The 17619-nt window shown below is 40.8% G+C and overlaps 1 protein-coding gene across 3 annotated transcripts in view; it reads right to left on the reverse strand.

The window, feature by feature from the left end:
* TBXAS1 (thromboxane A synthase 1) overlaps positions 1–17619 on the reverse strand; it is a 291669-nt gene that overhangs the window by 149399 nt on the left and 124651 nt on the right. For all 3 annotated transcript variants that reach the window (XM_044441322.1, XM_044441323.1, XM_044441324.1), the window contains one exon: positions 13213–13309. In XM_044441322.1, coding sequence (XP_044297257.1) covers positions 13213–13309 — 97 coding nt within the window. The remainder of the gene's footprint in view (positions 1–13212; positions 13310–17619) is intronic.

Raw genomic sequence — 17619 nt, forward strand, 5'->3', positions numbered from 1 at the left:
GGCAGAAAGAATTGAATTCCCAGGCTTTATTTATTTAAAACATTTTTATGCCGCCCCCATCGCAACAAAGCCTCGGGGCGGCTCACAAAAGTTTCTAAGTTTTAATTGCTGTTACAAGTGGCTATGAAGGGCAGTGTCTAGATTTCTAAATAAATGGAATGAATTTCAAGCCTGACATGTAACTTCTGACAACTTCCCTTATTGGGGAAAAATATAAATGAGCAATTCTGTACAATTGTGTAGAAACTTGTATCAGACTTTTGGGATATAGGATATATCCAGGGATATGGGGTCTCTCATTGTCTACACAAAAAAGACTACAATCAAGAGAAGCCCTAGTGCCAACTAAAATTGGTACTACAAGCTTAGAAGGTTGCTTTTTCACTGAACAATGGATAGCTGGATTGATGGCATGAGCAAGATTACTTTAGGAGACATGCCAGTCATTGGTGTAGCCAGAACCAAAGCCCAGGACCTTGAACCACAGTTCCTGCCCTGGGAGAAGCAAATGTCATTTTATTCATGTAGCTATGTTTTAAGTTATTTCAAAGTGCAAAACTGCACCATGAAAGCTGCTGTATTTGAGCAGGGCTGGCAAACCGCTTTGATGCTGTCGTCCTAACATCCCCAGGAATACAGAAGCAGTTTTAAAGCATGGAATGGCAGCTGCAACGGGGTGGGGAATATTAGTTGTGTGCTTCACAAGTGAAGCAATACAAATGGCCATCTAAATGGAGTCCCCATAAGATTCTTAGTTCCAAGATTTAAAATTACACTGCTTCACTACCAATGCCAAAATGGAAAAATATTATCAGATATGGACATTATACATACTGGAGAAACAACATGAATAATAAGCTGGTTTTCCATGGGAAAGGAGAGAGTGGAAGAGATAAAATTGAGGGAAGTCTCAAGCATAGAAAATGTTTGTGTTCATTTAAAAAAGCCTTTATGATGTCTTCTGTAAAAGTAGAATGGTATTATTGTTCTCACACAGGTACAAATATGAATGACACACGAAGTTGAAATAATTGTGTGGTTCAAAAATAGTTCAGAATTTGTCACATGTCAGGAAGCTGAGTTTCCCACCTCAGATTTATTTGTCAATCTAACCACATATTGCCTGTTATGACTGGCAGTGGCTGTCCTGTGTCTTAGGCAGAGAATGGTCTTTAGCATTATGTGCTACCTGTTCAATACATGAAAAATTTGGTAGCCATGAAAATCTGACAGGTTTTCTAGATTTGCCCCTCCAGCCAGTACCATTAGCCCCTTGACTCGCTGTTGTACAAATTGAGCCAGCTTGCAGGCTGCATTCTTTAAGCCCTAAGGAAATTTGTACAAACTGGACCTTGAAAACTACATAGTATTAGCACCATTACACGTAGTATTAGCTCTAGTAGTATATAGTTTCTGGCTTCCAATTTGCATGATTTGCACACTTTTCCTTAGCAGTTTTTTTTAATGCACAAAATACATCCCATGTTAGAGACCAAAAGTTTGTGGAAAAAAAGTTACTCTTCTGGCCATCAAACTGAGCATGGGCAGGAAGTCTACTGAGCACAAAATGAGCAAGACCTCTCAGCATCACATCCCTCAACACACATGGTCCTTTTTCAAAAGGGGCTGCTATGGATGGAACTTGGGACCTTTCACTTCCATGAAAAAGCTCTCTACTCCTAAGATACAGTCTCTCCCATTTTCTATAATCAGAATATTAACTTTAAGGAGGTAAGAGGGCTGTGAAATGTTTTGAAAGCTGGAGTCTTGGAAAGAGAAAAAAAGTATTAATGGAAACCTTTGACGGTTTCTGTAATACATTATTAGATCATTATTTTATACTACATAAGCACTGCCTAGAATCACTACTACCAGTTGTAAAGATGCATACTTAATTCTGCTTAACATTCATGCACTTAATATTCCAGGGGTGGAAGGGATGAAAATAAATCAGGCATTTTAAAACTAGGCTTTCATTTAATCATATCTGAAATTTAATGCTAGTATCCAATTAATAAATAGTTTATAGGAATGTTCCTTTTACTACCGCCTGTCATGGAGCAGAGTTAAGGATACTGGCAATTAGGGCAAGAATTACTCAGTTTTGCCTTCTCCTGCTTTGCAACACTTAAATTGTCCTAAAATATGGCTTAATTTTGTAGATAATTGAGGGCAGAAACTTGCCAAAGTTAAACCAACTGGGCACAGTCTGGCAAAACTGAGTGGTACCTATGTTCAAATAAAAACAGTAATATTCATGTGGGAGTGGTCTGTAATCCTGTGCTCACTTGCTTATTAGAAGTAAATTCATTTAGGACTGGGAGGCATATCACAGTCTCTTGCTTTCTGTGGAATTTAATCGTGACTCATTTTTATTGCACTATGTCCCCCAAGGGCACTAAAACTCTGGTTGAATGGTGTGGATTTGGGTAGTTTTATGTTAATTCACATCAGGATTGCATATCGTTGGGATGCACAATATGTAGCCAAACAAGGCCTCACATGCTACCCATGTCTGCTGATGACTGAATGGCACCACTCTTCATTCCCTTCCCCAGCATCCCTTGTATCACATCTTCCTTATATGCACATGTGCCCAGGCATTTTCTGTGCCCAGGTCCTTTTCTTCCTCTTCCCAAGCTGGACTCACACAATGACTTTCTAGTTCAATGCTTTATTACGTTAATGCACACCAGTCAAACTGGCTTAAATTGCAGAAGTCAATTTCAAAAGAAACAAGCCAAATAGAATACTAGCCATTAAAGAAGTGTGGCCTATTGGTAAGAAACTGATTCTAAACTGAATACATTCCCTTCCTGCCAAGCTCAAATTTCTAACATTCTTCCTTTAAGGTAGATTCTCTTGCTTACAAGAAATAGCTTGGAGTGCCTGATACTTCTCAGCTGCCCTGCCCATTTTAGCTGATACTGGAGCTTGGGATTAGTGATGCCTGATCTTCCTCATCATCAGTATCTGAAGCTGACTGACTCCCAACTATCTTGCTGGTCTATCTATGGGTCTGCTGGTCTTGGCACCTCAGGTATAACTTACAGTCCCCGTTCCCCATCTGACTCAGTATCTATCCACATTCCTAGAAGGCTGTTTTGCTGAAGAAATGGGCTGAATCCCTGCAGCATGCCAGTGTGTGTGTTTGCATGTGCGTTTGCTTCTCTCGACCCCCACAAGACATAATCACATCAGCCCCTTGGGACTAAAGAGATTTTTCACCTCTATATAATATGTATGTTCTACTACATAAGGAGTTGGCAGGGATAATGAGGAACACCGGGAAGGGGAAACTGTTAACCCTCCTTTCTTAGAATTGCAGGGCAGTGTGAACTTTGCACCCTGGCCACATAGATGCTATTAACTTCACAAAAATATGGGATACTATTCATTTTACAAAACTACCATTACCTAAATTTCCACATTAAGTTTAGCTTAACCATGAGTTATATAGTTATGGGTGCAATTATCTGTAAAAAGTCTGAAAGCTAGCACTGGCTACGATGACCAGAAAACTGGTTTGGATTAGTTCACGGCTTATAGGGACAGGGGCAATCAGAAACAAGCTGTGCTAGTTATACCTCTAATCTTTTATCATATGAATTCTTTTAAGTAATAGGAATCATAAATGGAACAGCCTGTGGTAACTAAACACAGACAAAGAAAATTCAGTGCTCTGAACACTAAAACATTTGCCCAGAAAGCAAACCAGTTACAGGTGAACTAGGCTGGAATAGGCAGTTATGAGTCACAGCAAATGTTTGTGTTAATCTAAATTAAAATCAATGCCTTGCTTTGTTGGAATGAGGTCTATGTATTAATTCTAACTTGTCCCCAAGAACTGGATGTGTTTCAAGGCTCAAGTCTACATTAACTAACATAAAATAAAAAATATGGGTCCAGCATTCTGTTTAGCCAAGTGTATATTAAGTGGAAAAATATGAGATCATTAGTGCCTACCTTGTGATTACATTGGTAAAAATGAAATATATTTAGCCCTGCAGGAAATTAACACTGGGTTTGCTATATTTGGTTGCCTTTACAAAGTGGATATGCCAGCAGGGAACCAAACTGCAGTTTGCATCCACAGCTTCCTTATACTGCTGCTGCAAATCCTGCACCAAAAGTATTAATAAGCAGTTCCAAAAATCACCATTAAAGAGTAGGAGGAAAACCTAAATGCTTTTGAAGAACATTCAAAGGAGAATTCCTTGAAGACCTGGCAAAGTTGAAGCACAAGTAAACATGGCAGGCTCCATCTATTCTCTAAAAAGAAACAGTATGATTTAAAGCTGAACCCTATCTCAAACCAGATTGCTTTTAAACCCCAGCCCACTTTTTAGATATTTTTAAAATGTTTTTCTCCTGGCAGGAGCTATTCTCAAAATCCCACTGTAAGGAAAAAAAGATAAGTTGTTTGAAGAGTGGGAGTGAAAGCATAATGAGGGGGAGATAGCTTCCCATGCACCCACACATATTGTTTTTAATTGCACGTCACCTCCTCATTTTATAAGGCTTCAGCAGCAGCCTCAGTTCTGCCATCACATCTATTGCCATGCTTAAGCAGTAAAAATAAAGTAACGCCTGGCATCAACGCCTATGCAGAAAAAGGACCTCTTGTTCCAGTGAATCTACTTGTTTATCTCAGAGGCTCCATTTTGTGAGCATCCCCCATCTGAAAAATGAAGGGAAAGCATGGCATGACTTTCTGTGTGGAGGTACCAGAATGTGAAACTCCTTCCCTTGGGGAAAAAATCCTCTATCAGCAGTTGGCCAATACTTTTATTAGGACCAACCAAAATTCTACGGAATTTTGTAGGGAACATCTTATTACTTTTTCCTCACTGATTTTTATATGTCGAACCAAAGGAGCCCTATTTCTGGATTGTCCTGTCCATTTCTCTCAGTTCTACATTCCATTCCATTCTGCTTCACAGAATCAAAGGAGGGTAGAATTGGAAGGGGCCAGAGGGCCCAACCCGCTGCTCACTGCAGGACTGCAAGTTAAACTCACCCTCTCAGATGGCTGTCCAGCTGCATCTTGAATAGTGTGGGTGAATCTACCAGTTCCAAAGGTATTGGTTCCATTGTCATACTATTCTAACAGTCAGGAACTTCTTCCTGCTGTACATCTGGAACCTGGTTTCTGTATGAGTTTGTGATCATTTTATATACTTGTGTGCATTTATCCTAATGTAAGCATTTTTGTATTCGATTTTCCTTAATATATCCATTCTTTGTGGAGCGTTTCCCCCTTTTTGTACATTATTTTCATAAACACATGCTTTTTTCTGTGTGCTTTAAAACAAGTCAAAGAACTCTATCACAAAATTCAGAGAAGTGTGAATACCAAAGAATGACAATGTTTCTGAAATGGTTTGGAGAGTGCTAATTAGTTAGTTTCACATTAAAATGTGAACTGAACCAATTTCTCCCCCATCCCTAGTCCTGATTAGCTTCCTCTCAATTCTGCTGCGATGATTAATGTTGCTGCTAATTAGTATTTATAGGGTGTTTAAAATAATTCTTAGTGTGATTTTTAAATACCATGAATTTATATTGTTTTCACTATGTCTTACAAGCTGCCTTGAATATATTCGGTTCAAATACAGGTTACATACTTTAAATAAATGAATAAATGAAATGGTACTTAGCTACCATGTGCAGATTCCGGTCTTAGAGACACTGATGCAGTGGCCTTACAAATTAGGATTCCTCAGAGGCCTTTCAGCAGTTCCTAAATAGAGTATCAGCAATGTGGGACAAGATTTTCTGAAACTAGAGCTTAGCTGAAATGCACACCTCCAACTTCCTATGCCTCTTTCCAGTCTACAAAGTAGGAAGGGCCATTTCAAAATTAGAAGACTATGAGCAGGATCAAAGCATTCATCCCACTTATTGCTACTCATATTTAATCTCCCAACTGTTGCTCATTACTTCTTTTCTCACTTTCCCCCTGCCCATGTTCCTTCCATTCTTATCCAGACAGAAACCTCACTTCCTTTTGTTGCAGTTTCTTTGCAAAATGTTGAAGCCAAATCAGAGTGATGGAGGGTACAAAAAGCAATGCTTGCAGCTCTCACTCTCTGCAGGAATATTTGGAAATATCAAGTTGCAGAGAAGAATTCTGGGAATTACCTGTGGCTCATAACCAATAATATTGGATGATTCTCAACACCTTGACCAGCATCTTGTATAAACTGAGTGCGCCCAGCCAGAACTTTCCCAATATAAAGAGATATAGGGCAGAAAGTCACTGTACTAACAGATTAGTTCCTATCAGTTCAGATGGGGATTCCAGATAGATAGTAAAAGGCAGAAACTACGAAGGTGACAGTTGTTGCAGGTTTAGGTCTACACATGGGGTAAATGTTCATACAGTAAAAGACTTACTCAAATAAATTGCAGATTAGGTAAGCTCCCTGCTTAGATCTGTTGCCTTTCCCCAAGTTGGCATCTACAGCAGGTACTTCCTCACAAAAACTGCTAGTGCTGTAATCTCATTGCCATTTTTCCTTCTACTATTCATAAATCCTAAAAATATTAGACCTGGGATTTCTAAAGAATCACATCATCCGAGAAGGTTCTCTTCCTTCTCTCTGTCCCACCTCCACTGGAGACACAGTTGATGGAAATATGAAAGAGAGACTTCTCTCCAAGGGTGTCCAATTTATAGACAGTTTCACTGATAAATTTTCAATATATCCCCCTTCAAGCAAGCATTTCTAAATTTGACTTGTTGGTACTTTTTAAATATCCCTTTCTGTTTGTCTTTTATTATTTTTATGATATTTAACTGTATGAAGGAGGTTTTAAATTGCATATTTTTCTTAGCCTCCTTGGATGTCCTTTGATGTGAAATAAATGAATAAAATCCTAGATATTTTTCATGTTAATTAGTTACCCTTGTGCAGCTATTCAAGTATTTCAGTCTTGTGATGTTTTATAAAAGGTTTCTGATATTCACTTTTGATGTAGAAATGGTTCTCCAATGTTATTTAGATGCACTCTGGAAAATGTATCCTGGAAAATATTGGGTTAAGCTGTATAACTTTGTTCCACATGAGTTTTTCTGTTCCCTTTTTTAACCACTGAATTGCTCTCCCAGGTAGTAAACCAATTAGAATCTTCCAAGAGCCGTCTCATCAGATTAAACTAAACTGATTTCTTCTGAATACCTTCCAGCAAGCAAGGTACTCTGGTGAGTGCACATTTAACAGATTAAGGTCACTCGGCTCATGAACACACCAAGGCTTGACACCCATTTACAAACAGCTTTGAGAAAAATAAAAAATAAAAACCTTTTAGTGAGGTTCAATGAATTGACATCTGATTATTTATTAACCCACTTGTAAACAAAAATCAGGAGTTTCTTTGAAATCAACCTTTTAAAATACCTTTTTCAAGAAATATTTGCTGTATGCCTACACAGAAAAAGGTCAGACAGTTCGAGTTCCTCCCCTTTAACTTCTCAGTCACCTCCACACCATCCAGATCCTTTTGACCTGCCACATTCCGGCTTCCTGACCATCCCTATTTTTCTTTTCCCAGTACTTGGTGAATCACTGCCCCTGCTTAATACCAATTTTTGCCTTTTGCATAAACCTTGTTAAAATGTTGTCAGTGTATGTTTCTTAGCATTGTAATTTTCCCCAGAGTCTCTAAAGCTGAAATCTCTAGGGCAGGCACATGCATTAATGCATCTTGTCTTTAACAATCTTGGGTCCCCAGATGCTGCTGGACTTCAGCTAAATTGGTAGATTATCTTCATTTGCTACGCTGGCTGGGGCTGATGGGAGCTGTAGTTCAACAACTCCTGGGGGACAATAGCTAGAAAAGGTTGCTTTAGCTAAACAAATGTAATAAAACACAACTCCACTCAAAACAAAACTGAAACTCTGTAATGTGCTTGTTTGTATGGCTGAGAATACTGGAAGGTTACATATGCCTCCCTGAGTTCCTTAAAGGAAGGATGGCATAAAAATTGTAGAGATGATTTGACAGCTTTTTAAGCTGTAACAACAGAAACTGTTCTCAGTCTCTATTGGAAAAAAAGTCCTGGCATAAGAACGGCATAGAATGAGCTGCATTATTAGAGCTTTGTGGTCAGCATTTGTTCCCAAGATCCCAAAGCTTTATTCGTTAAGTTTCATGAGTACAGCATTAGGGCTTGGGGAATGAATAGCAATATAGAGATGTTTTATTCTTGCACAATAAATTTTACACTCACAAAAAGAATTTCTGAATAAAGGCAGCAAAGGGGCTTGTTTGTTTGAAGTTATTTCCAAAAATGTAAACCTTCTTCCCGTAAGTTTTACATGCACATTTATATAGGCCATGTATAAAGAGTTCCACTTAGTAGCTGGAAGGTGCTTGCCTCTCCCTCCATAGCACTTTGTCTTTCACACAGTTATATGTGCAGACAATACCTGCACCATTATCTGCATTTACATAAAGCAATTATAGAGATTTGATGATCTCCAAGCTGTTGTTGTTTAAAAGTTATAAATGGGAGACAATGCTAGATAGCAAGAAGCTGTCCCTAACCTGTTCCATCCAAGTTGTGTTCAATTGCCATTCGCAGAAATCATGGACAAACTATTTTTTTCTCATTGAGGATACTTAACCTTATGCCCTTCTATATTTAACACTGTCTTCTGGGTCCTCCAGCTAATCCAGCAGCCATGGTCAGTTCCGCAAATGAAAGAACTTTGCACACAGTGGACCATATGGTTAGGGATCATGTGCAGTGGTAGAACACATGCATGTTGCATTCCTGTTCTATTCCTAGGATTCCACCTGAACAGGATGAAAGAGTGATGATGCGAAAGAGCTCGGTCTGGGACCCGAGCAAGGTGTTGCAAGTCAGATTATGCAATACCTGCCTAGATGGACAAATGGCCTAATTTCTTGTAAACATAGTTACTTCATCTGAATGCACAAGTGCTGCATACAAAAATCTGTGGGTGGTAGTGGTAGACCCAAGCTGGTAGCAGAGGCCAATTTCTGTGATCTCTTTCTGAAGCCAAGCACAAGGAAAGATAAGAAAGCAGTGTAGCAGCTCTTGGTCCCAGCACCTTTCTATCCAAATCTCATTGGATTTTTTTTTTGGGGGGGAGAGGGTTAAGTAAGACTGCAGTCGCCCACACAAGTCCCGTATATGCTAGGAGAAGTCCATAGCTACAGAGCATTCAACTGTCCTAGGTCTTGGCTGGAGAAGAAGGAAGCCATCACCTGCTCCAAGAACTATGTACCCAACTTAATGTGTTTACCATTTGTAGATGGCTAATATGCTTCTCCCCTCCCCTTCTCTTCAACCAACTGAGAAGATCTCTTCCAAATTAACCCTGCTCCCTCTTTCTGCTATCCCTCACTTAGACCTATCCAATTAAATTACAACTGTCCCATGTGTTAGAATCTGGAATCATGAGTCCAACCAGGTCAAGAACAAGCAGGGAGGAGGAGGGCAGTCTTGCAGCACTGATTCAGGGTAGTGACAGACAATATTTACAAAAAAAGGTCATAGTGGGTTCTTTACCCACTGTAACGGCTCCCTTCCGCAAGGCTGATGGAGTACATCAGGTTGAAAAACAGAGCATGAATGCACTCGATGTTTCTTTGTTTTTCTTTCTGGTCTTGTTTAAATAGCAGCCACTGCTGTTCCCTGTCCCACTGCCACCATTAGTCTCAGAAATGGCCACTTGCAGCAGTGGGTGGATTTTCATCATACTTGCAGTGTGTGCATGTGCGGGAGGAGGGAGATTAAATCTTTGAATTCCATGCACAAACATCCCAATCCTGCTATTTAAGTTACAAAACAAAACAGATTGCATGAATATATTTCATGAATCATCTAGTTTGCCCAGGATCAACATTTTTTTTAAAAAAGCAAGCCAACCAACTGATGCATGAAATATTTTTTAAACAACTGCAAAAATTGGTAGGGATTGGAGATGGAAGGAGCAGTGGGTGATGCCATAGGAATTAACCAAACAGTTCTATCTACAGAAGGCTTCTGCTGAAGAACCATGATGCTTCCACTGAACGTAGTAGTGAATGTGCTCCCATGGTCCCTACAAATGTTGCGCCTGCCTTCCTTCCGAGGTGACCACCGGGTCCCATGCTGAGCAGGAGGAAAGGCCTTTCACTGCAGTTCTGCCTCTGTTCTGAATGACAGAGCTTTTGCCAAGCAACTGGGCAGTAGCATCTTCTCTTCACTGACCTTCAAACTTCTTTCAAACATTTTGCATGGTAGTTCTAATTATCTTTCTTGGTCATAGCCAGGGTTAAGAAATGTTTTGTTTTAAACATACTTTCATATGAACTTTTAATCCTGCACTACACTCAGAATCCTTGGGATGGAAGGAGATAGAAATCCTAGTAAAATAAGGTAGGATGCAATCCTATAGGTTTAGACAGAAAAAAGCCCTACAATTCCCAGCATTCCCCAGATAGCATGGCTGTAGAACTTTTTTCTGCCTATACATGCATAGGATTGCTCCCTTAGGTAATTAAAATTCAGCAGCAAGACATAAAGGGAGAGAAAGGGACTGAACCTAATGCTGATATGCAGATGCCATCAAAGTGTGCCAAAGCTATAAATGAGGATGGATCATGTAGAGATGTGTAGCTGGACAGAGATGGAATTTCACCCTAAGGCATGCATAGCCTTCCTACATATCTAGGTATTTATTTCAAGGATCTGGCTCAGGAGCTGTAAGTATGAGGAGGACCCAGAATAAAGGGGTTATACAGAAAGAGAGCATTAAGAAATTTGACTTTAAAAAAATAGGGTTGTCAATTATGTTATAATGAGCCTCTGCTAATTAATGTAGAATATGTTTGAAGCTCCTCTAGAGGGGCCAAGTAACACTAGGCGCGGGGGGGGGGGGGGTCTGCAGGTAGTATTCCTCTTCTGAGCTTGGGCAGTGCAGTGTAATAATTGGGGTGCTGCTTAATGGAGGGAGAACAGGGGTCATTCAAATCCCTGCTCAGTCATAAGGCTTGCGAGGACATCTCTTCTCTTTACCTCTATTTTTGCTTGAATGTAGTTGTTGCTTTTACCCTTTGTTAATGGTGGGAAACATTAATCTGTTTCAAAGTTTTTTAAAAATGAAATTGCATATACATAAAAGGATATAAAAAGGAACAACAGCACACTTCATTAAAAAAGTCAATAAAGATATAGCAGCAAACAAACACAAACTCAAGTCTTAATAAAAACACCAAAACATCATCATAGATGTCTTCCTAGGAAATTTTTTCCTTATAGGGATAATTTTTCAGAAACAACTGCTATTACACATTGGACTTCAAATCACTGATGGTATTTTATTTGTGACCATTACACACCAAACTACTTGATGCTTGGTATGGAATCTTGGGTCAGTGATCAACTTTCAGTGCAACCTACCTCACAGGGTTGTTGGAATTATAAAATTGTGTAACACCTTCCCCCACAAGAACCTCAGAGCATAGATAGAATACAAAGCTAATAGCTCACATAAATAAAGAAGCTGCCCAATTTAGGACCCAGTCAGAAAAATTATACAGAAGAGATGGATGTCATAAAGCAAGACAAAGCGGAGACCTCTTTATTCTAGAAACACTATTTCTTCAATCCAGGAAAATTCAGGCTATTTTGTTATGGACTGAAATGCCACAGGGAGCAAGCCTGGGTTTGGTGACAGTGACAAAGATTCAGTGTCAATGTCAAAGACAGTTTTAAATGTTATTTATTGTTGAGGCAGGAAAGCAGGCAAAGGCTCAGGGTTTCAGCCAGTGACACTTTCCAGTGCCAACTCAGCAGAAAGGTTCTGAGCCTTCCTACACAGGACACTCAAACTGCTTTGGAGCAGAGAATGTAGCCATTGACTCCAAGGTACACCATGTGCTTCCTGCGCTAGCACACCCAGAGAAGTTGGCAATCTTACAGCAAGATTAAGAAAAATGGCAGGACAGGCACTTGTATTGCATGTGCGGGAAGCAAATGGATGGGATCAAACAAGGGCTGCCCCTCAAAATCGCCTGCACTGATTGTGCAACCTGTTGGAAGAGTATTGATTAGAAAGACCAGGGCATTAGTATCGTGCTTTAGCTTTTGTAGGTCACATTTTGAATGGTCAAAATGTTCCACATACATTATTCAAATGATCTTTATTACAGCAGCCCCTGTGAAATAGATCCATTCTTATTCTCTGCACGATGGAGATGGGAACAAAGTCGAAAAATAGTGCCTTGCTTGAGGGCCAAAGTAGATGAAATGGCACTCAGTCAGCAACTGTGTGAATGGCTTTTAAATAATTGAACTGCATGTGTGGAGGGTGTGTAGATGCAGGTTGGGACCCTTCAACCCCTTGCAGCTCTCCACTGGGATCTTCACCCAGGCTGTTTTTATTCCCCAAAACCTGCCTGTTGCATTGACTAACAGTTGAGAGTAGGAAAGTTTCTATCTCTGCAAAAAAAGTTATTCCCCTATATATATAGCAGGGTCAGGAGTGCAGTCTGGACTGCAGCCATGGAGGGAAGGGAAAGAGATTAAAGTTCTTCTACTGCCCTCCCTCTGGCAACCACTTTTGATTTAGTCAGAAGTCATGTCCGACCCATTATGACCCCATGGAAAACATTCCCCCAGGCTCTCCTATCCTTCACCATCATTTGGAGTCCACCCAAGCTCTCACCCACTGCCCCAGTGACTGCATCTAGCCACCTCAACCTCTGCCGTCCCCTTCTCCTTTTGCCATCAATTGTTCCCAGCATCAGGGTCTTCTCCAGTGAGTTCTTCCTTCTAATTAGGTGGCCAAAGTATTTGAGTTTCATCTTCACTATCTGGCCTTCTAAAGAGCAGTCAGGGTTGATCTCCTTCTGACACACACACCAATCTCCTAATGAGGCTCAGCTACCATCACTCCTGTGTCTGCTATTTACTTCTAAAAGTCATTCAGGAAATTCATGCAACTGAATGTCTGGAAGAGCCAGTGTGGTTGAGGAAAATTTGAACAAAAGATCCCTCAACTCACTGCTCTGGCTAGTTTTAGCCATTGCAAAGTACCAGCTTCGCGCACTCCAAAGGGCAATGCCAGTGGTGCTTACATCTCTCTGGAACAGTGTGCCACTTACTCTGAAAATTGCAAAACATTACAAATGGCAGAAAGAACATTTTCTTACTGTTGCCTCATGGAGAACAACAAATATTGATTTACTTACCATTCTATTGCTAAAGTTGTGGAAGTCATCCTCTAAGATACGTTTAATCATTTCTGGCTCTGATACCACCAAGTACATTCGACGGCCAATATAATACCTGTACAAGAAACAAAAAATTATATTAGCAGTGCACAGAAGAGGTCTTCAGGCCATCTGCCTGAAAAATCTTACTTCCATTTCAGCAAGTCCACATTCATAACAGAAATATACATTTATTGGAATTCTTCATCTGTCTTAGTCAACTACAGGGTTCTAAATTGACATAACTTTATAACATTTCTCTATCCCAATCTAATGGGCACAGCATACACTTGGAGAACAGCACAGAACACTTCTATCTAACAGTGGCTCTACGTGGAGGCTACAGCACTGGGGCAAGTAAAGGTGTAAAGTGCTATTTATGATGTGAATCTACTGCCTTGCACAGTAGGGTCACATCATCTACATCATCCTATATCAATCACTGCCACAAATATGCATGGCTAGGATGGAATGACTGACCCTATTCAGATGATCAAACAACCCATGGTTTGTTTGCCAGTGGTTGGAAGCAAGCATGTGTGCTGTATCCCATTTATCTGCTTCAAGTTTGCTCAACAATCCTTGTTTGGGGTTGTTTGCTGTGATGTTGATACCTGGAACTCTGGGTGATTAAAGGAGAATTGAACCCAGAGTTTTAACTCAACAACAAACTATTATTTAAACATCTGAGTTCATACATTACTGTAAACAACACAGGAATGGAAATTCCTAGAATTGTTTAGCAAAGCAGAAGTGGGTGAGTGGCTGGAAACCAGCACACTCACTTGTTCCCATGAGTTCACAAAAAACCCATGCTTTGATCGTCTGAACCAGGACCCTCTTTGTGAAGTTGAGAAATCATAATTTAATTGTTTATTTTTAAAACATTTCTATGGCACATCCAACATCAGTTTTAAGGGTAGTTTAAAACTGCAAATAAATACAACAGCAATTAAAAGTAGCATAAACAAATAGAGGAAATGATTATTGAAGTCTGGGAGAATGAAAAGGTCTCTTTGCCTGGGGCCAAAAAGATTAACAGGCAAACTTTCTAGTAAGAATGTTCCAAAGATAGGGCACCAAAGGGGTTCTCTGCCTAGTTGTAGCCCACCTAGTAGGGTGCTAGAAACACCCAATTTGCCCTCAGTCCACTAGAGGATAGGTGTGAAAGGAGACATTCTTTGTGTTACCCGCCCCCAAGGTTTTCTAGGCAAGCACCAGACTTGGAGCTGAGCTCTGATATGTACTGATAGCCAGTGGAGTTCTCTCAACATTAGTAATCTGTGCTCCTGGCCAGTCAGATCCCAGTTAGTACTCTGTATTAACTGCAGTTTCCAGATTGCCTTTGAAAGCAGCTTCACACATAATTCATTTCAGCAGTTCAGATAAGTGACTCCCGAAATATAGATATCTCTGGCAAGGCTGTTTCTCTTCAGGGGGCTGCCATCAGTGCACCAGCCTATGCCTGTGAAAAGTGCTCGGCACCACTGAGGTCACCCGGGCCACTACTGATCCTAGGAGCGCCCCAGGCTGAAAACTTGATCTTTTCGAGGGAGCATGACCCCATCTAGAACATGCTGAACACAAACACCTTGCATGGATACGGCCCCTGTATGAATCCACAGCCAAACGAAAACATTTTTGCATCCTTCCCGTAGGGAAACTAAAACATGCAGCTTTACCCGCTCCCCAAAACAAGATGCACACAAGGCGCTGCTGAGGAGGAGAACAGCAGCTCTGTACAGAATGATGCACATGGAAAGTGGAGCTCAGCTGGGTCACAAGTGAAGCAGCTGCTATTGAATGGAGAGGAGCTACGGCAAGTGCTACGAGTAAGATGGTGCGGTATCCTACTTTAAAGCAGAGTTCTCTGTTTTGGAGAGTTAGCAGAGGACAGTCCTCTGTTTGAGGTTGTCTTGCATTTGATGGGTTACCCAATCCAATCTAATTAAAAGTAAAAGAACTATAAACAGGGAAGAGCAGTAGCACTGAAGTGGCCATCCACAATTAGTGCTTGGCAGCAAGCACAGGAGACACACTGGTCCCCTTCCCCACTATGGCGAGATGCACCGTATTTCTGCTTCAGTTATAGTTCTTATTTTTACATTTGCAACTATATATAAAAATTTGCCTACACGAATTTTATTCAAATTGGTGTCATCTTTTCATTCTTAGTTGATGATGCACATCCACTTTTGGCAATCTGTAAGTGGCCATCCTATCCACATGTTTTGATCTGAGCTGGAGGTGCCAGAGCTACTTTCTCCTTCAAGGTAGAAATAACAGGTGCTGGAGGGAGCCTTTCCTATGAGCCAGGCATTCATACATGGAAGAGAAATTTCCCATTCACCAGTTACATATCTCAGGACAGGGAGTACTTGACGTGTCATGACAGAAGGCTGCAGTAAGTGAAGGACAGAGTTGCTAGCTTACTCAATTATCAGAAGCCACCCAAATCTAAAATTTTGAGCAAGAGGAGGTCTTGGGTCTCCAGCAACAGTATGCAGAGCATTGCAAGTGCTGCTACCAGCAATATCAGCTTTCTTAAAATTACCCTCAGGAAAGACAATTTCTGTTTTCTCCCTACCAATGCCACCACTTGCATGGGGTGCTATTTGTTTATTGCAAGTTCCAAAGACAACCTGGTGCCCTCTACAGCTCACATAGGCCCTTCCCAGAGATTCCTGGAGCTGCAGTCCCAAAACATCTGGAGGTACCAAGGGTATATACTCCTGAAGAAGGCAAGGAAATACAGAAAGAAAAAAGTATCATTGTTCTCTTCCCCGCTGCCCTAGGGATACAATAAGGCATTTATTTAAGGCTTTGGTATTCCTCATAATATCCTGATTTCAAAGAGCCACGTTGCTGAATTTCAGATGTGAGGCCTGAAAAGTATGCTAACAGTTTTAGAGTACCTCCCCACGTAGTCCAACATACAAAGGCTTCTGTCAAACAAAGACATCAGCACCACACACCAAATTCTAACAAGATTACAATTACAGATATGTGAAACTTGCTGAGGAAATTCTGCAAATTAATCCAGGCCCTGATGTTTTCTTGCATCACAGCCTGGAAAGTTTCAGCTGTGAGAAATGCTCTTGTAGCAGTGTTTCAGAGGAATGGAAGCAACTTTAAAGACAACATAAAACAAGCCTCTTTATGAAAGGCTGAATCACATTATCTTTGTTTGGACCAGAATGCACTGGAATGAACAAATTGGTTGCACATCTCTTCTCATCACCCTTAATAGGTCTTTCAAAGGACACTGACAGCCTACAATGAAGTTAAAAGCTATTACATTGTAATGTATCATAGGACCTTCTAATGCCATTATGATGAAATCAGTTATTTAAGTGGGAGGTGCTGAGGCAGGGAGAATAAGGTTGAAACTAGGGGCGGGGGAGTCCACTAAAGCACACATGAATTAAAATATGCAAGGAAAACCACTGGAATTGCTTTTATGTCAGGTTCACAGCTGCCTTTCTGTTCTCAATGCGCATTTGAGAAAAGATGCATGGAAAAATACAACATAAGATACCAAGCACTGTCCTTCACCTCCAGCAATGGCTAGTTCCTCAATTATTTCCCACGAAGTGCTTTCAGTACATTCCCCCCATATTCATTGGGGAAGTAAAAAGAAGCTGAGATGCAAAAAGCAGATGTTGGTAGGGGTGGGGAGGGGGGTGAATCCAGGTGAAGTGATGATTGTGTTTCCGGAGACTACTGAATAAAATCCATCACCAGAAAACCCCACGCATGCATGCTTGTGCACGCACGCAATTTCAAATAAGTATCATTCACATTTCTCTCTCTTCAGATTCTTAACTGAATTGTTTTACCCTGTTCACAAAGTTACAGTAGCATTCAAAAGTTTTACAAGCACACACAACTCTGTTTTCAGTTAGCAAAAGGAATTGTGGCACTAATCCACTTGTAGCCATGATCAAGAAGTGTTACTGGTGTATCATATACCGCCTTTTCTTTAAGGTCTGGCTCTAAAGTTGTGAGGCAGATTATGTTGCAAGGCAGTGCAACTAGTCCAAGGGCACCCAGTGATCTTTATGGCTGAGTGGAGGGTCACACATGGATCTCCACAATTCTGGCCTCATATTCTAGCTCAAACTTTCCCAAGGCTGGGCCCTCCAGATGTGTTAGGCTCCCAGCTCCCAGCATGCCTCAGCCAGCCATACCAGGAGTTGGGTGTCCAACACATCTGGAAAACAGTAAGTTGGAGAAGGTCACTCTAACTGCTACACCACTATGGCATCTCATATGCATAGTACATAGAAGTTCCTAAAGAATAATCACATGTAGTCTGAAACACAGGAGTTGGGGAAAGGGGGCGAGTGCCTTGGCCATCTACTACAACTGGCAGGCCGTTAGTTC

This window comes from Varanus komodoensis, unplaced genomic scaffold, assembly GCF_004798865.1.
Source record: "Varanus komodoensis strain SLA01 unplaced genomic scaffold, ASM479886v1 scaffold39, whole genome shotgun sequence".
Taxonomy (NCBI): domain Eukaryota; kingdom Metazoa; phylum Chordata; class Lepidosauria; order Squamata; family Varanidae; genus Varanus; species Varanus komodoensis.